This window comes from Prionailurus bengalensis, chromosome F2 (assembly GCF_016509475.1).
Source record: "Prionailurus bengalensis isolate Pbe53 chromosome F2, Fcat_Pben_1.1_paternal_pri, whole genome shotgun sequence".
Lineage (NCBI taxonomy): Eukaryota > Metazoa > Chordata > Mammalia > Carnivora > Felidae > Prionailurus > Prionailurus bengalensis.
Genome location: NC_057353.1, coordinates 30,238,758 through 30,261,266, shown reverse-complemented (window position 1 = coordinate 30,261,266; position 22,509 = coordinate 30,238,758). Strand labels below are relative to the sequence as shown.

The 22,509-nt window shown below is 34.7% G+C and overlaps 1 protein-coding gene across 3 annotated transcripts in view; it reads left to right on the top strand.

Moving 5' to 3' along the window:
- The window catches only part of SNX16 (sorting nexin 16), a 42,321-nt gene extending 20,318 nt beyond the window's left edge, over positions 1–22,003 (top strand). For all 3 annotated transcript variants that reach the window (XM_043601280.1, XM_043601278.1, XM_043601279.1), the window contains 4 exons: positions 7,826–7,895; positions 17,979–18,115; positions 18,864–18,983; positions 19,687–22,003. In XM_043601280.1, the coding sequence (XP_043457215.1) occupies positions 7,826–7,895; positions 17,979–18,115; positions 18,864–18,983; positions 19,687–19,783 (424 nt within the window). In that variant the 3' untranslated portion in view covers positions 19,784–22,003. The remainder of the gene's footprint in view (positions 1–7,825; positions 7,896–17,978; positions 18,116–18,863; positions 18,984–19,686) is intronic.
- Positions 22,004–22,509: the final 506 nt, after the last annotated feature.

Here is a 22,509-nt window from a genome sequence, read left to right as displayed (position 1 = left end):
CAGTGCTTCTTCAACTGTAGTGTATCTTATTAAAGTTCAGATCCTGAATCAGCAGGTCTGGAGTGAAGATTCTTCATTTCTAACAAGTTTTTAGGTGATGCTGATACTGCTGATCTAAAGACCTCATTTTTAATAGCAAGACTAACATGTAAAACTAGGAATAGTAGTGAAAAGTTAGAGGAAGACCCTATCAGCTGAGATAAGAAAGAGTTACATATCATTTCAGGCTATCTACTGTAAAAATATTCTGGAGTGCCTGGGTGGCTCAGTCTGTTAAGTGTCTGACTTAGGCTCAGGTCACAGTCTCACAGTTTGTGAATTCGAGCCCTGCGTCAGGCTCTGTGCTGACAGCTCAGAGCCTGGAGCCTGCTTCAGATTCTGTGTCTCCCTCTCTTTCTGCCCCTCCTCTGCTCTCAGTCTCTCTCTCTCTCTCTCTCTGAAAAATAAACATTAAAAAAATATATATAATACAAAAAATATTCTGCCTTTTGAGAAAGTGAGTTTCTCTTTACATAAGTATTTGAAAAGGCTAGATAACCATTAGTGGTATTGAAAGGGGAATTATTAAGTGGAATATATTGGATTAGATAGCTCCTTAGGTTTCTTTTCATTGTAAAATTCAGTAATTCCATAATTCTTGAACAAGATACTTAAAACTATTTTTTACACATTTTCAGCCTGAACTATCTTCTCACAGTAAATTTTTAATGTATCTAAGTTGTTTTTATATATTAAGATATCATCAAGAGAAGCTAGATTAGTCTTAGTATTTTTATAAAATGAAAGAATTCAGTTATATATTCAATAGCTCATACAATGCCAGCTTGTGAGAACCAACACATTATTGCTAAGTTTGGTCAAGTGGTTTTCATCACTAATGTTGGTTTGGTAGACATTCAATTAAGGACACTTTTTTAAAATGCAATAAAGCCAAGTATTTTGTATTCAGATCTGTGTAAACTCTTACCTAACTAAATTGGGTCTCAGAGATCTTCTATAAAATTCAGTTTTCTGGGCTTAATAGTGAAGTAATTTTAGTTACTTATGTGATTTTAATCAGTATCTTCATTTGGAAAATGAAGTATTTGAGCTAAGAGGCCTCTAAAAGTTCTCTTTCAACTCTAAATTTCTTATATCCTATTCTTTTTATTGTGCTTCTTCATGAATCTTGAAGTCAAACCATCAGAAACAACCAGATTCTGACCTTTTAACTAAGACTTTTGGTCTTGTTGCTGTCCAAAGTCTACCTTCTTATGAAAGTAAGATCAATTTATAGGGCAAATTTGCTCTGATAATAAAAAATGCTGAGGGATACTGTCTGAGGTCTCCTTATCTTCATGTTAAGTCAACAACTGATCTCAATTTTAAAGTAGAGTTTTCCCAGGTGCGTGGCTGGCTCATTCTGTTAAGCGTCCAACTCTTGATTTCAGCTCAGGTCGTGATCTCACATGTTCTGCACTGACAGCACGGAACCTGCTTGGGATTCTCTTTCTTCCTCTCTCTCTGTTAAGACGTCTGTTAAAACCTAAAATCCTTCTTAAATTAGAGAATTGTAGTATAGTGTTTACCTACAGTGGTGGATAGAAATTTGTTATGATCCTTATAAAAGTCATTAACTTTTTTTTCTAACTGCATAACTCTTACAAATAAAGTCATTATTTGTGGGATGCTTATTCTGTGCTGTGCTAATTGGTTTGTATATGGTCTATATAGTCCAGAAATTTGTCATCTACCTTTTGGTGAAACAGTCTGCTTGGTAAACACAATACTAGTAATACAGTATAGTAAGTCCTATGAAAGGATCTCTTCAAGGTGCTGTGGTAATACTGAACCTAACATAGGGTAGGGGAAGAGGGTCTAGTCAGAGAAGACTCCATGAGGAGATAACAGATGAGCCGAGTCATGAAGAATAAATATGAGTTAGCCAGGGAAAGGTGGGAAGGATGGGCCAGGCTAATAGCAGCAAACATGACTAAAGGCATGGAGGCATGAAATAGACATGAGGTGTACCATCTTTGAAGTGTCAGGAAAGACAGAATTGGAATGTAGGCAGATGTTTCATGCCAACACTAAGATCTTGGCTTTGTTCCCTCTTGCCAGAGGAAGCATAGATGGGTTTTAAGCTGGGTTTTACCTAAAACACTTAAGCACTCTAGATTAGAGGGTGTAAAACTGAACATAGGAACACACCTGGGCTAGTAACTAGGCAAGAGAGCAGCAAGGTCTAAACTAGACCTCCACTGCCGGGCCTTCACATCTATCATAGGGATGTAAACGTGAGCCCTTCTACCTCACACCTAGTCAGCCCGTCTCCTCCAGTGTGACCCTCACCATCACCAGCCTTGATTCCTGAGTCCTTATCCTTCAGGTTGTATTTAACATCTAGTTTCTGTTACTGTCTTTTAGCTGGTAGAGAACACTGAAGAGAAATACTAACTGATTGAACATTTCTATCCCAAATCCCTCAGTAATGTTTTCATTCAATGACTTTATGTGCTTAATTTGATTTTGGCAGAATTGGTATCTAGTATTTTTAGTACATTTTTCACTTGGTTCTCGATTGACCTTTTAGTGAATTGTAGGCATTAGTTTTAAGGGTTTTTTTCCTTTTAAAATACACATTTTGAGGGGGGCCTGGTGGCTCAGTCGGTTAAGCATCCAATTTCATCTCAGGTCATGATCTCATGGTTCAGGAGTTCCAGCCCCATGTCGGGCTCTGTGCTGACAGTTCAGAGCCTGGAGCCTGCTTCAGATTCTGTGTCTCCCTCTCTCTCTGCCCCTCCCCCCACTCGCGCTCTGTCTCTGTCTCTTAAAAATAAACATTGAAAAAAATTTTAAATAAAGTATACATTTTGAGATAAATGGCACATTTAGCTATTAAATTACTAGTTTTTTTAAAAATTGTGAAGTGTAAACAGATACATAACTATGAAAGAACGTAAAATATAATAGTAAATAGAAGATGAAAGGTCAGCCAATGAAATAATTTTTTTATAAGTTTGAAAATACAGTAAAACGCTTAAAGCTTTTTTTAGAGTATCAGAGGAAGAGATCAAGTTATAGGGTAAATTTGCTCTAATAATAAAAAATGCTGAGGGATACTGTCTGTGGTCTCTTCATGTTAGGTCAACAACTGATCTCAATTTTAAAATAGAGTTTTCCCAGGTGCATGGTTGGCTCATTCACAAGCATCCAACTCTTGATTTCAGCTCAGGTCATGATCTCACAAATGAGATTGAGTTCTGCACTGACAGCACGGAACCTGCTTGGGATTCTCTTTCTTCCTCTTTTTCTGCCTCTCCCCCACTCGAGTGCTCTCTCTCTCAAAATAAATAAATGGATATTTTAAAAAAATAAAATAGAGTTTTCCCAAACATACCTGAAAGCTATTCTAGATAATAAAGGGAATAGAAAGGTACAGAGTCTTTTTTTTTTTAATTTTTATTTTTTTAACGTTTATTGATTATTGAGAGACAGAGAGTGAGCAGGGGAGGGGCAGAGAAAGAGGGAGACACAGAATCTGAAGCAGGCTCCAGGCTCTGAGCTGTCCTCAGAGAGCCCGACACAGGGCTCAAACTCACAAACTGTGAGATCATGACCTGAGCTGAAGTTGGACGCTTAACCCACTGAGCCACCCAGGCGCCCCTGTACAGAGTCTTTCTTTACCTTTTAATTCCAGATTGTTGCATTTTTCTTAGTCAAATAGATTTCTCTCTCTCTTTAAGTTTATTTATTTGAGAGCACAAGTAGGAGAGGAGCAGAGAGAGAGGGAGAGAAAGAGAAACGCAAGCAGGCTCTGCACTGTGCCAATGCACGGCTCAAACTCACTAACTGTGAGATCATGACCTGATCTGAGATCAGACAGTTAACTGTCTGAGCCACCCAGGCACCCCCAAATAGGTTTCTCTTTTATCCTAATGTTTGTCCTACCTTTATTATCATGGCCAAATGGAAGCAAAAGTAGTAAAGATTGAATACAGATTGGGAGCTGTATTGAACCTATCAGTCAGTGAACAAGGCGGGGAGGGAAAGTAAAATTTTTTTCCTTGGAAACTGACTTCTATTTTATTTATAAGCATTTAATAATATAGACTCTTTGATATTTATGTTTTATTTTAATTCATTTGATTCATTCACGAATCATACATTAATGGGGTGCCTGGGTGGCTCAGGTGGCTTAGAGCCTCCCTGGGTGGCTCACTGAGACTTTTGACCTCTCAGTCCCAAGATCAACTTATTTCGGTTGAGCATCCCAACTCTTGATTTCGGATTAGGTCATGATCCCAGGGTCATGGAATCAAGCCTCATGTGATTCGCTCTCTTGCTCTCTTTCTCTCTTTCTGTCTTTCTGTCTGCCCCTCTCCCCAACTTGAATGCGTTCTCTGTCTCTCTCTAAAAAAGTAAAGTAATAAAATAAAAATTATAGAAAAAACAAATCTTGGTTTATAACATGTAGGAAATCGCTGAGCAGAACCATGACACACATAGGCAGTCAACTATTTATCAAATCTAAATAAAGGTCTCTAGTCAGTGATTCTCAAGCAGGGGTAAGGGTTTCCTTTTCCAGAGGGAAAAGAAAAAGGTATCTGAATGCCTGAGAAGAATTGTTTTCCCAAATACTACCATCTCCCAGAGATTCTTTTGTGTCCCTCTTCCATGCAATAGTGTTTGAGCATATTGACTCCTTCTCCAACACCTGAGTCCCATTGAAACAGAAGAATTGTAGTGAACAACTGAAAAAGTATTTTATAAATCAGAGTCATAAAGCCAGTTTTAAATTTCATTTTTCTGCTACAGATTAAAGAAAGTAGGGCATAGAATATAACCTTGAACTACACTGAAAAATAACTTAGGGGATCCATTGGATTTCGTTTGAGTAGAACTCTAGAGAGCTAGAGATCATAAAGATTTTTCTCTTTTTACTGAACTGTATAAATGGACATACAATACCCCATTAGGTTCAGGTGTATATCATAGTGATTCAGTATTTTTATACATTGTTAAATGATTCCCACAATAAGTCTGGCTACCATCTGTCACTACAAAGTTACTGCATTGTTACTGACCATATTCCCTATGCTGTACATTAGGTGAAGGGGATTAAGAGGTACAAATTTTCAGTTATAAAATAAGTCATGGGGATGTACTATAGATCATAAAGATGTTTAGGGAAGGAGAATGAAATAGAATAGCCACTCCGAAAAAGATTTCTACAGCTGGGTACATTGTCAACATCACTGCTGATCTTGGGCTAAATTTCTACTATAAACCAAAGGTATAAAAAGAGATACATATATTCCCTTACCTACTTTTTCTTTCCTAGCAGCAGCATTTCAGTAATTAATTTGTAATGTTACTAAAGAATGAGAAAATCTGGCTATAAGCCTATAAGAAAACAATGTCTCACATTGGGTTATCATATACTGAAAGCATTAAAAAGAAAAAAGACCCTTCTATAAACTTATGTGTACTTTCCTTATCAGTCTTAAAGGCTATTCTCAGGGTTTCATCCAGACTTTTGACCTCTCAGTCCCAAGATCAACTTATTTCCTGTGGCTCATTTTTGCCTAATAGTTGGTTCTCTAATATAAATAATAGCTGGATATAAGTATAATATCTAAACCAAAAGAATCTATAGTGGTCCTATTCTCTTTTCTGTTAGACCAACTGCAATATTCTAGAGGCCTTGGTTAAAGGATGACAGACAAATTGAATGCGGTCTGAGAGAAGTGACCAGCAAGGGGAAAGAATCCAAATGAACCAAAACATAACTAGGAAAGAATTTAAATGTAGAAAAAGGCACATATATTCACTCAGAAGACAGATTTAAGGTCTTGTGACCTTGTATGAGTCATTTTAACTCTCTGAACTTTGGTATCATTTATAAAATGGAAATGCAATGCCTGTCCTCACCTCAAATGATTATTGTGAAAATTAAACAAAACAGAGTATGAGAGAGCCCTGTGTGTGCAATGTACTTTGAAAGTATTAGGAATGATAACCATGTGGCATGATGGGTATGTTAATTAGCTTGATTGTAGTTCGCAATTCACAATGTGTACTTAAATCGAGTTGTCCACCTTAAATATATCCAGTTAGTTGTCAGTTATACCTCAGTAAAATGGAGGAAAAAATGTTGCCTCCATGAATGCAGAGACCATATAGGCTTTAAGTACTCAATAAATTGTGTACAGGTTAAAAGAAAAGAAGATATTAGTGTATTAGTATTGTTTTGGAAAAATATAAGGTTAGAGGAAAGATAACATTTTTTACATTCTGTTAGGGTTATCATGTGAAAGAGGACTTAGATTTACCCTGAATGGCTCAAAAGCACAACTGAGATTCATTGAATAGAAGCTGCAGGGAGTAAAAGCCCAGCTCAGGGAAAAAAAAATAATTCTCTAATTTTCAGTATTTTTCAAGCATAAGATGGTTTATTCTAAGAGGTGGAACGTTCTCTAAACCTGGAAGTGTTTAGGTATACTCCTGGCTGAACACATGTAAAGGATAGAAAGCATACTATGGATCACATCTTTTAGAAAGCAACTAGATCCCATTTAAGATCCTTTCCATCTGTATGATTTCATGATTATGAGTACTCAGCTTTTTTTCTCCGTTTCCCTGAATGTGTGTCCTTTACTACCTATATTGTCAAGATTTTATACTCCACAAATTTACTCCTCTTTGGAGTCTTCTGGATCATTTTCTTAACACCGCTTCTTTGTATTAATTCATATTGCTTTTTCTTTTGGAAAGCTTTCACTGTTCCATTTAGCTCTTCATGACCATCCCCTGTCATCAACCTGTCTCACCTGCATGAACCCCAGCATTCCATTCCCTTCTCAGTATATGGGTGACATCTCCTGACATCTCCTTTATGCAGCACATCAAAAAATCATATTTTCCATATTACAGTTGCCTCTTGAGCAACACGGGTTTGAACTACATAGATCCTCTTATATGCAGATTCTTTACAGCATAGTACTATAAATGTATTTTCCTTATGATTTTCTTAATAACATTTTCCTTTCTCTAGCTTTATTGTAAAAATATAGTATATAATATAATATACAATGTATGTGTCAATTGACCATTTATGTTATTGGTAAAGCTTCCAGTCAACAGTAGGCTATTAGTAGTTAAGTTTTTGGAGAATCAAAAGATACGTGCAGATTTTCATCTGCACAGGGAGTCAGCACCCTTAACCCCTGTATGATTGAAGGGTCAACTGTATTTCATTATTTTGAAATTTATGGTAATTCAAAAATGAGTTCAGAATTTTTTCTCTTAAACTCTTTAGGGAAAATATTTAACTAAATTAGTGTAGTAAACATGATTCCAACAAAAATCTTTAACTTGTTTTAGAGTAAATACTTTTTAGTTGCTTTAGAAGCATCTCCTGAGGAAGAAACAAAGTATAAATTAGAAATGGTATTTCTTCATAACAAGATCATGACATTTTTAGACTACTTTAAATTGATATTGTTTTGGAAGTGATACTGTTTCTATTCATCACTTAGGTTGGTCTCTTATACCATTATTTTGACTTATATTTTATGTCTTGCAGTTTTTATATAGCATGAATTCATAATCTCTATCTTCATAAGATCTTAGAAAATGACTTAAAGTCTTTGTTTCTTTTATAGATTTTATATTTGTATTTGGTTGTTTATGTAAAAACACATAAACCAACTTGCTGCTTTTAGTATATACGCAAAACCGATTTGTTTAAAACACTGTAATGGCTTCAAAGTAACACTTGCTTTTTGCTCTCTTTTGTAAACTTATTTGTACCCCAGCTTATTTTTTTTTCCCCTTTGAAAAGCCTCGCAGTGAGAGAATTTCTTTGTCTGGATGATCCACCAGGTCCATTTGATAGCCTAGAAGAAAGCAGGGTAAGTGGTGTATTACATATCACATGGAAAGAGGAACAAATAATACAGTACAATAACCACATTGTTTCTTGAATGGAATAGCAAATAGCAAAATATTATAATTTCAGACCTTTGTAGTTTTAACACAGAAAGCTTTTAATGTTTGAGTCAAAGGTTTCTTTCATTGAAATACATGAACTAGTTCAGTGAAAAAATAAAAATTCATACATGCCATGCCATCAATGAAGCTCTAAAACTAAACGTTGCATTTTTCTCCTTATTTTTACTATTTCAAAAGAAAAGAAAATCATCCAGAAATTTATTTTACTACATTTAAAAGTACTATTTGTATGCCAAGCTTCTAAATATCAAAAATAAAGAACCTACAACTAAAATCAATTAAAACTTACCTTCAGAAGTAGAAGTTATTCTCTGTTGTCAATTCAACTCAAGCTTGATGCTACTCAAATTACTTTAATTCATGTGTTAGATAGCAGCCTATTTCTTGAAGCAATTGGCCAGATGCACAAAATAGATATGGTAATAATAGATTAAGAAGGATTTTATGCAAGTTTTTTCCCCAACTGTTCAATGGCACTTAAATGGAACAGATTTAATTGGTAGATTTGTAATGTTTTTTGGTTAAACTGAGTCTGTTCTTTATATTAGAGTGAATGCCATAGCTTTTTGGAAACAGCTTTATTGAGCTAAAAGTTTCAGCATAAAATTAGCTATTTGCTATTCCATTGTAAATGTACAATTTAATAATTTTTAGTACATTTGTAGAAGTATGCCACCATCTCCATATCCAATTTCAGAAATTCCCATCTTTTTGACAAAAATTCCCTACAAGCCATTTTGCAGTCAGTCCATACTCCCAGCTCCAGACAACTATTGATCTGATTTCAGTTTCTACAACTTACCTGTTCTGGATATTTTTTATGTGAATAGAGTCATAGTGTGTGTGTGTGTGTGTGTGTGTGTGTGTGTGTGTGTGTGTGTGAGTGATCAGTATTCAATGTACATAATCTTTTACAAATACAGTATGCATAACATATATTATAATCTTTACATCTACTTTCTTTCACTAGTGTCGTGTTTTTGAGGGTCAACTATGATATAGCCTCTGTGAATATTTCATTACTTTTTATTGCTGAATGATTTTCCATTGTATGCACATACCACATTTGTTTATCCAGTGACCAGTTATGGGACATTTAAGTAGTTTCCAGTTTTGTGCTATTTTGAATAATGCTGCTGTGAACAATCTCATAGAGGCTTTGTGTGCACATTTGTTTCCATTTCTCTTGGATTGATCCCTAGAGGTGGAAGGTTTGCTTATATGGAAAATAAAGTTTAACTTTTTAAAGAAACTCACGGTTTTCTAAAGTAGCTATACCATTTGACATTCCCACCACTAGTATATGAGAACTCCAGTTTATCCATGTCCTTATAAATATTTGATTTATCTGTCTTTTGGAGTGTAGCCATTCTTGTGAGTGTGTAGTGTGGTATTTCACTATAGTTTTAATTCACATTTCCATAATGACATGTTGGTCACTTTTTTAATCTATTGATCACTTCTTCATGTGTTTTTTAGCCATTCCTATGTTTTCTTTGATGAATTGTCTATTTACGTCTTTTGCCCATTTTTTTCCAAGTTTGGTTGTTTGTCTTATTGAGTTATAAGTGTTCTTTATTTTGGATATAAGTCCTTTATCAGATATCTGATTTTCCTATATTTTCTCCTGATCTGTATTCATCTTCTTAATGGTGCCTTTTAAAGTACTAATGTTTTTCATTTTAATGAAGTTCATTTTATCACTTTTATTTTTTTAATTTTTTTAATGTTTATTTTTGAAAGAGAGAGAGAGAGAGAGGCAGAGCGCAAACAGGGGAGGGGCAGAGAGAGAGGGAGACACAGAATCTGAAGCAGGCTCCAGGCTCTGAGCTGTCAGCTCAGAGTCTGATCTGACACGGGGCTCAAACTCCAAACCATGAGACCATGACCTGAGCTGAAGTCAGATGCTTAACCTACTGAGCCTCCCAGGTGCCCCCATTTTATCACTTTTTTTAAATGGCTCATGCTTTTAGTGTTGTGTCACTAAGAACTCTTTCCCCAGTAGCATCTGGCTGGCTCAGTCAGTAGAGCATCTGACTCTTGATGTCAGGGTTGTGGTTCAAGCCTCACGTTGGGTATGGACCTACTTAAAAAACAAAAAAAAATAAAAAATTCTTTACCTTATACAGGGTCACAAAAGTTTTCTCCCTTTTTTTCTAGGAGTTTTATAGTTTTAGTTCTTACACGTAAGCCTATAATCCATCCTGACCTGATATTTTTGTAACAAGGTATGAGGTAAAGGTCTTAAGTTCCTACCGATATCTAATTGTGTCTGTACCTTTATTGAGTTGGCACCTTTATCAAAAGTCAAGTAAACATAAAAGAATGGGTTTGTTTCTGGGATCTTCATACTCTTCCATTGGTCTAGGTACCTATCCTTGTGCTAGTACCACACAGTCTTATTTATTACAGCTCTCTTATGGTTACTGTTTGCCTAGTATATGTCTTTCCATCTTTTTGCTTTCAGTTTGTGTCTTTCAGCCTTAGGTTCTGTTTCTTGTATATAGCATGTAGTTAGGTCTTGGTCTTTTGTTTAGTCTGACATCTTTACCCTTTACATCTGCCATTTTGCAATTTATTTTCTATCTGTCTCATCTCTTTTGGTCCTCTTTCTCCTTTACTGCTTACTCTTGTGCAAAAGAAGTATTTTTAGTATGCCAGTTTGATTCCTCTGTAGAAATTTTTATGTTTTTTATTTTTTAGTGGTTTCTGTATATGCATTATAGTATGCATCTTAACACAGTCCACTTCAGAGTAATACGTAATTCCAGTAAATTATAAACTTGATGTCCATATATCTTTCCCCCCCTCCTTTGTATTGCTGTTATTACATATTTTTTAAAGTAAGCTCTAGGCCCAATTTGGGGCTCAAACTCATGTTCCTGAGCCAGCCAGACACCCCTATTATTACATATTTTAAATCAATGTTATAACCCCAGTAAGACAGTGTAATAATTACTTCTATGTACAGTCTTTTCTCTTATAAAGAAATTAAGAAATGGGAAAAATATGTTATAAACTCTTATATTTATCTATTTATTTACTATTAACAGCCCTCTTGATTCCTTCCTGTGAATTGATGTTATCATCGGGCATTACATTCTTTCAGCTTCAACATCTTCCTTTAATATTTTTTGTAAGGCAGGTCTGAGGGCAACAAATTCTCAGTCTTTGTTTATCTGGGAATGCTCATTTTTGAAGGATGGTTTTATTGACAGGTTTTTTTCTTTCGGTACTTTGTGTCATTCCTGTCTTCTGACCTCCATCATTTCTGATGAAAAGTCAACCTTTAATTACATTGTTCCCATGAACATGATGAGAGCTATTCCACCCTTGCTATTTTTAAGACTTTTTTTTTTTTTTTACTTTCCTTTTTTTTATTAACATTTATTTATTTTGAGAGAGACCGTGCACGTGTGAGCTGGGAGGGAGGGGCAGAGAGAGAGAGAGAGAGAGAGAGAGAGAATCTCAAGCAGGCTCCACACTGTCAGCTCAGTGCCCGATGTAGGGCTTGATCCCATGAACCATGAGATCATGACCTGAACCAAAATCAAGAGTCAGATGCTTAACCGACTGAGCCACCCAGGTGCCCCTTGACTTTCAGCAGTTTGATTATGATGTGTCAAGGTGTTTATCCTAATTTGGCTTCATTGAGCTTCTTGGATTTGGCAAATTAATGCTTTATGTAACATTTATGAAATTGCTGGCCATTATTTCTTCAAATAATTTTTCAGTCTTGTTCTTTTGCCCTTCTCCTTCTGGCATTACCATTACCCACGTTTGTATACTTCATATTGTACTACATGTTTCTGGATACTGGTTTGGTTTTTTTGGTTATGTCTTTCGTTTTTTGGTTTTTTCCTCAGCTCTTGAGATTAAATAATTTCTATTGGTCTATCTTCTAGCTCACGGACTCATTTTTGTATCATTTCCAATCTGCTGTTGAGCCCCTTTTGTTAATTTTTCACTTTAGGTATTGTGCTTTTCCAATTCCAGAGTTTCTATTTTCTTTTATTACTATTATTAGTATTCTATCTCTTTATTTACTGTGTTAATTAATTATTATGGCTTTATAATCTTTGTATCTGGCAAGGCAAGGTTTCCCTTCCTTGTTCTTCAAAATTGACTATTTGTTTTCCCATATGAAATTTAAAATCAGCTTGTGAGTTTTATGAAAGATCCTGGTGGCATTTTGTTTTGAATTATAATAAATTTACTGATTAATTTTGAAGATCAGAGTCATTACAGAATTGAATCTTTCTATCAATAGATCTTTGCTTAAAAGTCTTTAATGAAGGTGATTTTTTTTTTCCTTAAACTTGTAGGGAAAGCTATAGAATTCTTTATGGATTTTCTTATCATAATTGGTATTTTTCTTATATTCTAATTTGTTACTGTTATTATTTTCTATATATTTTATGTTACATCTTTGATGAAATCTCTCATTAGTTTGTAGATCCTTTTAGATTTCTATATACATAATCACATCCTCTGAAATATTAACAGCTATGTTTTTTCTTTCTTAATCCTTAATACCTTTCATTTCATTTTCATATTTTTTGTGTGCTAAGTAGAAACTTTGGAGTTAAGTAGGAGCATTTATGGTGAGCATCCTTTTCCTCTCTTCTAACTTTAAAGGAAATGATTTTGTATTTCACCATTAGTTACATACGGTGTGTCCTACAAGCTGTTGGTAATTGTGGGTTATGCTTGTCTGTCTGCGTTTTTAGGCTAAGGAAGTTCTATTCCTAGTTTGTTGAAAGGTTGTGGTATGTGTATGTTATTAATGCTTTTGCTTACATCTTTCAAGATAATCATATGGGTTTTTTTAATCTGTTAGTGTGGTAAATCACATTCTCAGATTCTTAGATGCTAAAACATTATTAATTTGTGAAATTAACTCATTCAGCATTTTTTTTTAATTGCTGGATTTGGATCGTAATGATTTTATTTAGAGTTTTTGCAGTATAATTTTCCTCCCTGTTATTGTTGTTGGATCTGGCACCAGGATTATACAGGTCTTACATAGGTTGAGGAATAGTCTCTTCTTCTTTTCTCCAGAATCATTTGAGTAAGATTAGTATCGTTGGTTCCCTGAGTATTCATTAGAACTCACCTATTAAACAACCTGAGTCTGTTATTTTCTTTGGTTGGTTCAATAGTTTTATGCATAGATTTTCAACAACTGATTACATTTCTTTAATGAGTAGAGTTTATTTGACTGTTTCTTTAGGGATCAAGTTTGATGTATTTTCTTAGAAGATTGCCAATTTGTACAGATTTTAAACTACATTGATGTAAGGCTGTTTTCTCATGATTTTTAAAAATATCTTAACATCTTAATTACCAAAAGTAGTATACTTAATTCCCTCATTATGATTTATTGTTAATTTTTTTCTTTAGAATTCTGTAGTTGAAATATCCCTAGTGAATCATTCCTTTTATTAATAGTGACTGTTTTTGTGCCTGATGTTTTCCACTTGAAATGCATTGTTCTGATATTCACAGAACTATACCTTTTGTGGGGAAGAAAGAGCAGATTTGCCTGTTGCCTTACACTCTTTCCACTGGGGCTCAGTTAACTGCTCCTTGAAATACGTCATTTAATAGTTCTCTTTTAGTGAATGTGTGTTGGTAATGGATAGGTATTTAATGTCTGAAATTTTTAAAATCTTGCTCTCATTCTTGAAGTATGATATAACTGGGCCTAGAATTCTACCTTGATATCATTTTTCTTGGTGCTTCAAGGTCTTTTCCACTGCCTCTGCTGTAGACCGTTGCTGTGAACCATCTATTCTCAGTTCATTGTTGTCCCTTTAGAGTAAACTTTTTCTTTCCTAGTATTTTAGAGATCTTCTCTAAAGATCTAAATGATCTAAATGACTTTGGCATTTGCAATTTTACTATCTTGTGTGTGGGTGGTTTCTATTTTTGGTTTCCTTGGGATGCATTATTCTTCCCAAATCTGAAAGTGCTAGTATTTAATCAGTTGTGAAAATTTTCTGCTGTTTTCCCACGAAGTGTTGCTTCTTATTCTCTCTGTTCTCTTTTTTAGGAACTCTATGTATAAATGTGTGTGTTAGTTTCTTTTTTTTTTTTTTTTCCTTTTCCATCTGTCTTAACCTTTCCTTCATGTTCTCTATCTCCATCTCTCTTTATTCTTCAATTTATAAATTCTGCAGTTTTCTTTGTTCTCCCTCCCAGTTTATTGTATTGTCTTCAGACAGGATTATACTACTGTTTGATACTTCCATTAAGATTTTAATAATATTGACTATATTTCTCATGTCTTGACATTCTGTTTGTTTTGTCTCAGTTATACCTGATGTTTTTTTGATAGTGGCTTTTAAAAAATATTTTCAGGGTGCCTGGGTGGCTCAGTTGGTTAAGCGTCGAACTTTGGCTCAGGTCATGATCTCGCGGTTTGTGAGTTCGAGCCCCACGTCGGGCTCAGTGCTGACAGCTCAGAGCCTGAAGCCTGTTTCAGATTCTGTGTCTCCCTCTCCCTCTGCCCCTCCCCTGCTCACACTCTGACTCTCTCTGTCTTTCAATAATTAACATTAAAAAAAATAAAAAATATTTTCAAGTCATTATACTTGTTCATATTTTATGGTCTTTAGTAATATGCGATCTGAAATTTATGGAATTCTAATTTTTCTGTTTTTGGGGTCTGTTCACTTTCTTTTATGTTGGATGATTTCCTAGTGTGTTTTGTAATTTTGGATTATAAATTTACTTTGATTAGAAGTTTGTCTACAGGAAACCTTAACAGCCAAAGTTGAGGGTATATTCTTCCATGGAAATTTGTTTGCTTCTGCTGAGATACCTTGAGTATTGTTGATCCTGGACCATTTTTTATGCTGATTTCTAAGCTTGGGTGTTTCTGGCTAATTGTGATTATTATAAATTCAGTGCAAAATCCACATGAGGCATTATTAGCTCATGGTTGTAGATTCTTCCAGAAGACTTTAGCTCTCCCACCTAAAAGCCAAGATGAGACAGTCTTCCTTGATGCATTCCTATTTTGATGAGTGATTTTTATTAATGACTTAGCTTTTTAAAGTCCTTGTTTTATTCCTGAGTGTCTCATTTTTTGGTCACTAGCCCTTAAAATGTGCCTGACTCCTCATCTCTTGTCCCATCTTGGTGTTTAAGGTTCAAATTGACCAAAAAATAACCTCTCTTCAACCCTCCTCCCACTATCCAAAGACATAGTGTCGGTGCTCGTGGCACTTGTTTTCATTTCTCTTGATTTTTGTTCCCTGAGACTTACCTCTATTTCTTGCCCACATAGCTATTTTAAAAGTTGGGTTTTTAGCTAGGTATTTCATAGCCAGAGGCCTTATTTTGTTTAGTCACCCCCATGCTGTGATCAATGGAAGTTATGTGTGGTTCATTTTTTTCTTCTTGTCTCTGTTCCCGGTTCTATTTCCATTATAGTTGAAAAGTATTCGGTTTTTTCATAATGTGAATATACTATATTCTGGGAATATTCTGGGTAAATCTGGGAATGTTTATAAGGTTCATCTTATGTCATTAGGTAAAAATGCAAGCCACAGAATGTTAGGTATTATATACTTCACTTATATAAAGACAAATATTTGAGAAACTGAAAGTAATTCAGTTAGGCGGAACATGGGGTATGAAGAGGATTAGAAGACTGGAAAAGGAAGTAGAGCAAAAGCTATGAAGTTGGGGTGAAAAGCATATGTCACATAATACTTCATTTGTCAAGGTAAGATATTTGACCTTATTATTTAGGCAGTAGTGAGTCAGAGGTAGCATTATCAGATCTGTTTTTTAAAAAGCCAGCTTAGGGGCACGTGGCTGGCTCAGTCGGTTCAGTGTCTCACTTTGTTTGGCTCAGGTCATGATCTTGCGTTCCCGAGTATAAGCCCCGCGTTGGGCTCTGTGCTGATGGCTCCTCGGAGCTTGGAGCCTGCTTCAGATTCTGTGTCTCCCTCTTTCTCTGTCCTTCCCCCACTCACGCTGTGTCTCTCTCAAAAAATAAATAACGTTTAAAAAATTTTTAAAAACAACAGAAAAAAAGAAAGCCAGTTTAGATGAGCAGAGTGCCTAAGTGAACATAGGTAAACCAATTAGTTTACTGGTGGTGTAGTTTGGTTAACAATTAAAGACTGTAGAAATGAGAACAAATGACAAAAATACAAGCAGTGTTGATGAGGCAGTGGGGGGTAAGGGGAAGGGAGAGTAGAAAAACTGAGTTATCCTTGGGTCATAGAAAGTAAGTAGGGAAATGGAGTGATCTAAGATGCCTGCCCAGTGGCTTGGAAGATGAGGAGGTAGAGTAGGTATTCCTTTGTGAACACCATTTGACTTGCCATTGGTACATCTAATTCTTCTGAAGAGGACCAGTAGGTATATGAATGATGTCCATGCACTCAGGAAAGGTGTGGGCTGGAGATTAACAACAGCAACAACAAACCACATTGGAAGTTAGATAGAATAAACATGAGAGCTGACATGTTAACAATAAGTGCAATTGCCTAGGGATGGCATATAGAGCAAGAGATTATGTAACCAAGGGCAAAACTTTAATGAATGCCCACATGCAAAGAGCAAATAGAAAACTAAGAAGTAACTGTCAAGGTTAAGAGGCCAGCCAGGAAGTTTTATGGAGGCCAGTGAAAGAGGTTTCCATTAATTTTTTTTTTTAATTAAGTCACTGGTGAGTGACATTCAGTGTAGTTGATAAAAACAGTACTTTGGATTTTCCAGTTAGAAGGTCATTGTTAGCCTTTGCCTGGGCATGGTTAGTAGAGAAAAAGAGAGCAAAACTTCTCTAATTTAGTGATTTTAGAGGTAAATTGGGGGCTCAATTTGAGTGAGAAGTACTTTTTTTTGTGGAAAACTTCTTTGTTTTGAAAGGAAGGAGATTGCGTTAGTAGCTAGAGAGACTCTTGATCAAGTGGGCGGTGGAGATAAATTTTTTTAATATGGAGAAATTTTTGGGCTTCATCAACTTGAGTCAACTTTATCAGGTAAATGCAGGGTCCAGAGGAAGGGGAAAAGTTGAAAATTTAAGAGAAAGTATGTGATAGAGCATGCTTCCAGAGGAGGTAGGGGTACCTAGGCTAGAGCATGTTTCCAGAGGAGGTAGGGTACACAGGATGACTTGAGTCATTCAAGGACATTCTTGAGGACAGTGAAGGATGCTAATGTAGTCGGGGAGTCGGGGATTTGGTTTTTCCTGGTATAGAAATCAGGATCATCTGGGTTTGGAATCAGCAATAGTAACATGTCATAAGTGGACTTGCCAAGATTGAAGGTTTAAAATAGTCACAGAGAAGACAGGGAATGATATAGACAACTAGGAATAATTAGAAGCATTGATCAGTTTCACTGAAAGCCTCATCAAGATAAGTGACCCACATTTTTTCATGACATTTTTTATAGTAGTATGATTTTGATTATTTGTTTTAATCTTTATTTCAGCAGGATTTAGCATCTGGGTATGATGGGTAGAATGTCAGTTTTGAATGAATATGGTAAAAGGAGAAGCAAGAGGAAAGCAATGTTGGGGAAAAATAAATAGGTGCTATTGAGGAGGTTGTTATAATAATATACCTGCTGAGCTAATACAAATGAATAGCCACATTTTTCAAAACATATTCATCTAGGACCAGGCAAAAATAGATGAAGGAGAGTAGAAACTTTAACAGTGGTTACTGGTTATTTTTTCCCAGTCCTACACTAGAGGGTTATCACATACTCATTTCAAGCACCATGGCCTACTACTTAACAATTCTCAGGAAAAGGGACTTGTAATTATAAGTCCACAAGGTAGGTGAGGATTGAGTGTCAAGATAGCAAAGACCAAAAATAAAAACGCGGGAAGAGAACAAATTGTTTGGGCTGCATACATATTATTTTGATTATGTTCTTTGACTCTTTAGTAATGCTCTTGAGGGAGATACTGCATAAGTAATTAATTTTTTCTTCATTTTTTGTTTGTTTTCAAGGCTTTCTGTGAAACTTTAGAAGAGACAAATTACCGTTTTCAAAAAGAACTACTTGAAAAACAAAAAGAGGTGGAATCACTGAAGAAACTGCTCAATGAAAAGCAACTTCATATAGATACTCTAGAGAACAGAATTAGGTACATTGTGATACTTGCATTTTTGGCCTTACTAATTCAACTCAATACTCTGGGCTAAATGCCCTTTGTATTTTAATATGGTTTAGGAAATTTCTGATTCCAAAAGTCTTAGACTCTTGGTATACTTCCTTGTAGGTTGGAAAAGTTGCCTTTTGATAATTTATTTAGGAGGCTGAACATTTGAAGGATGGGAAACATCAGAAAAATAAGCCTCTAGTTCAACAAGATAAACATTATTCGCTTTACCCTATTTAAGTGGCGTCTTTGTTTCAAGGCACTTACACTAATTTTTCACATGTGAAAGTTGTAGTTTGCGTTCCCATCAGCATATATTGAATTGATGTTGAAATCACTTTACATTAATCATAAGTACTAATTTCTCTGTTGACTCCCAGAGTCAGCACTTTATTAGCCATTTTAAGAATAGCTGAAGACTGGGGCACCTGGGTGGCTCAGTCAGTTGAGCATCCAACTTTGGCTCAGGTCATGATCTCACAATTCATGGGTTCAAGCCTCACATCAGGCTCTGTGCTGACAGCTCACAGCCTGAAGCCTGCTTCAGATTCGGTGCCTCCTTCTCTCTCTACCCCTCCCCCGCTCGTGCTCTGTCTCTCTGTCTCTCAAAAATAGATGTTAAAAAGAAAAAAAAAAAAAAGAATAGCTGAAGACTGCTAAAGCTACATGTATTTACAAAAACAAACCAGTATTTATTTGTAGAAAATAACTTGTTGCTATAATTTACTTTTAGAACATTGTCTTTAGAACCTGAACAATCACTGCTCATATGTGGAACGGAAGGTGGACACATCCCAAAGGTGGAGTCCTCTGCACCTGAGGTTGATAGAGATGATTTACATGATGAATCTAGGTAAATAATATTTGGTTTATTGTAGCCCAATCATCTGAATAACTAGAGGCAAATAGGCACTAATACTCTATAGAGTACTTTTTATGAACCCAGTGTTATTGTATCATAAATCTGAGCAGAGAAAGACTTACAGATATTCTAAGCTGTGCCTAAAAATGAGTGTTTACAATCCAGGCTGTAAATGTTATTACTTACTTTGAAGATATATCTAAATTAAGTACTCAGTTAATTTATTAATTTTGTAAAGCTTGACAAATTAATCTCTCTCAGTCTTTTTCCATTCAAAAAGTGGGATACTGTAATAGCAACCAGCCTGCCTACCTACAGGAATGATAAAAAGATAGTATATTTGAAAGCACATAGAATATTTATTACTTATAAATCCAAAGTCATTATTAATACTTTAGTGGTAGCAGGTAAGCTGTAATTATGAGAACAAATTTTATATTGGTGAAAGTCACTATATTTTATTGATAAATGATAGTTGAAAGAGCTGAAAGAATTAAAAATATATCTCCAAAGGTGTTGTAACAACAACTTAAAAATGATTAAATTTCTGATCAAATATTTAAATATTCTTTTCCATGAAATATTTCCCATTAATATTTAAATATTCTTTACATTAGGTAAAATTTGAAAGGTGATAGTGAAGGGAAACAGCATGTATCTAATCTCTTTATTGACATGTTTCTCTTTTTTGCAGAGCTGATGATAAGCCATGCTTAAGTTTGAGTGAACCTGAAAATTCTGTATCAGACATAGAAGTAGCAGAAGTGGCATACAGTGCTGAGGACGACTAACTGCGAGCAGTTCCTTCCATTTCTATGTTTCGGCAAATTTAGAATAGAGTGGGAAATAGTTAAAAATAAAAGAAAGACTGAAGCATTTACAGAAAACAAAAAGATTGCACATGTATAAAGTTTACATAAAGAAAAGTTTTTTAAGTTATTGGGATAGGAAATGTATTCATTGCTGCTTTAAACTATCTTTTATCCAACCTTTGTATTTAATACACCAAAAAAAAATCTAGTTAGAATTCTGTTATCAAAACTAAATTCTTAAATAATGTGCATAAATTATTTTGGCTTTTTGCCAATATATTGCTCCAAACTAATGTGTGTATGCGCGCTTGTGTGTGTGTGTGTGTATGCGTGTCTGTGTTTGTGTTTAAATTGCCAATTATATCAGTTAAGTGGACATTAAATGCATGTTGCTATCTGGTTGATATATACTTCTTTGTATCTCTGACATGATATATTTTCATTAGTGGTTTAAATCAGTGGTGAAGATGAATTAAGTTTTAAATATTGACATGTTTGCCATCTGTAAATAAAAATTGCCTGTTTCAATGTTATTGCTATTTAAAAAGAAGAAAACTTTTAATACCAAAGGAAAACTATTTGAAAGAGCTATAGTAACATATAATAGCATAGCTAAAGTGATAAAATAGCCTTGATTTTAAAAGCTAACTCATTATCAGAATAAGTGTCCTAGTTTATTATAATATGTTGTACTGATTTTCCACATAATCTTTATCTTAAATCTCTACCTGTAGAATCAGTGAGTTTGCCTCTTTCAGAATACTACCTCTTTTTGCTAATCAAAATATACTCTTTTGAAAATACTGATTCTAAGCAAATAGGGAGTTATACAAAAAAAAACACAAAATAAAAAGCCATATATACTATAAAGTTCCTAACTATGTTGACTCCTGGGATTGCATTTTTATCTCTGCATATGTGAATATGTTGCTATAATGTATTAAGGCTGATTTTCCTTTTAATATATTTAGCCAAGTGATGCACTTTATGATAATTAAACTCTTTTGTGCCAAGTTTAATTGGTGAATTTCTTTAGTAAGTGGAGTTAGGAACAACTTATGTAGTGCCTTCACTGTTTCACTTTTATACACCAGTCTGCTAGAATCTGTGAGTCAGCTTTATGAAAAAGTGTTTATTTCAGATTTGCTTATAGTTGTTCAAAGTGCCTTGTTTCGTTTTTATAATATGTAGTTACTCATTTATTTTCTATTTCCACTGCTTTGCATATTGCTGTTAATAAGTACTGTGATCATGCTAGCATTCTGAAATTCTACTTGGTTTTTTGAACTGCATGTGCTTTCTAAAAGCTGAGGGAAACTTACTAGGGAAATAGAATAACGATCTCCAATTTTGTTTTCTTCACCATCTAAAAGTTTATTGGTATCTTGATGTACATATTAAAATGTGGTTGTTTAAAATTCTACTTAAGTAGATAAAAGATCAATTGGCTATTGTCAACTTTTGATCTAAAAAGGGACTTTTTACCAAAGGACCAAAAATTGTAAAAAAAAAAAACCTTTGTCCAAATGCACAGGTATGTTTTGTCTCAAAATATATTCCACAAAGTATACTAGAAATGTGTTTACTATCTTGGGAGATAGAAAAAATGTAATAAACTATTCTATCTGTTCATTTCAAATATTCTAGGCCTAAAAAGGCGTAAAAAGAACAATCATTTAAATTAATATCATTTTTAGTCGAATAAAACAAGATGATCTTTGCTGAATTTTAGACGTTATAGTGCTATATTCATGTCTGCTTTAAAGTGAACCATATATTTTCAAAATCTAGCCTTTAAGAACATTGTATGTAAAGTTTTGGATGAGTAAAGAAAAACCCTTGTTGATAAGCCACTATTATTTATATTTAGAATTTACTTTTTTTTTTACTTTTGTGATGCATTTTATTCCCAGTATTATATTCATTTAATAAATTATTTTTTCAGTACAGTAGTAGCTATGTTGTTTAGATCTTGAATACCATTTTCCCCCTTCAATTTCAATGTTCTCTCTATCCCTTACAATTGTTGTAAATTTAATTATACTTAACTGCTGCATTTCACAGACATGGAATGAGTTTATGATTTTTTTAAGTTTATACTTCATATTACTGATAATTTTAAGTCTTTGTGAATAGGTGCAGTACACTTCATATGTAACCAATATTAATAAAAAAATTGAACATAATTCAAGCAGAAAATACTTTTGTGGATAATCTTTTAACTTAAGCTTCTAAAAATTAAGTTCATGTATAGGTAGTAAAACCATAAAACTTAGCATTTTTTTTTTTTTTATTTTTTTTTTCAACGTTTTTATTTATTTTTGGGACAGAGAGAAACAGAGCATGAACGGGGGAGGGGCAGAGAGAGAGGGAGACACAGAATCGGAAACAGGCTCCAGGCTCTGAGCCATCAGCCCAGAGCCTGATGCGGGGCTCGAACTCACGGACCGCGAGATCGTGACCTGGCTGAAGTCGGACGCTTAACCGACTGCGCCACCCAGGCGCCCCAAAACTTAGCATTTTAAAATGCATTTTATTTGTCTACTATCCTGAGATTACACATTTAAAGCACATTTATTTAGAAAATCATGTTCCTCAGATAAATTATGTATGTAGTCTACTCTAACCATCTGTGATATCAGAAGGGAACAGTGGCCTTCAGTCTGCAAATAATTTGTCTGGTTTTGAAATGAGTTTTGTTACTT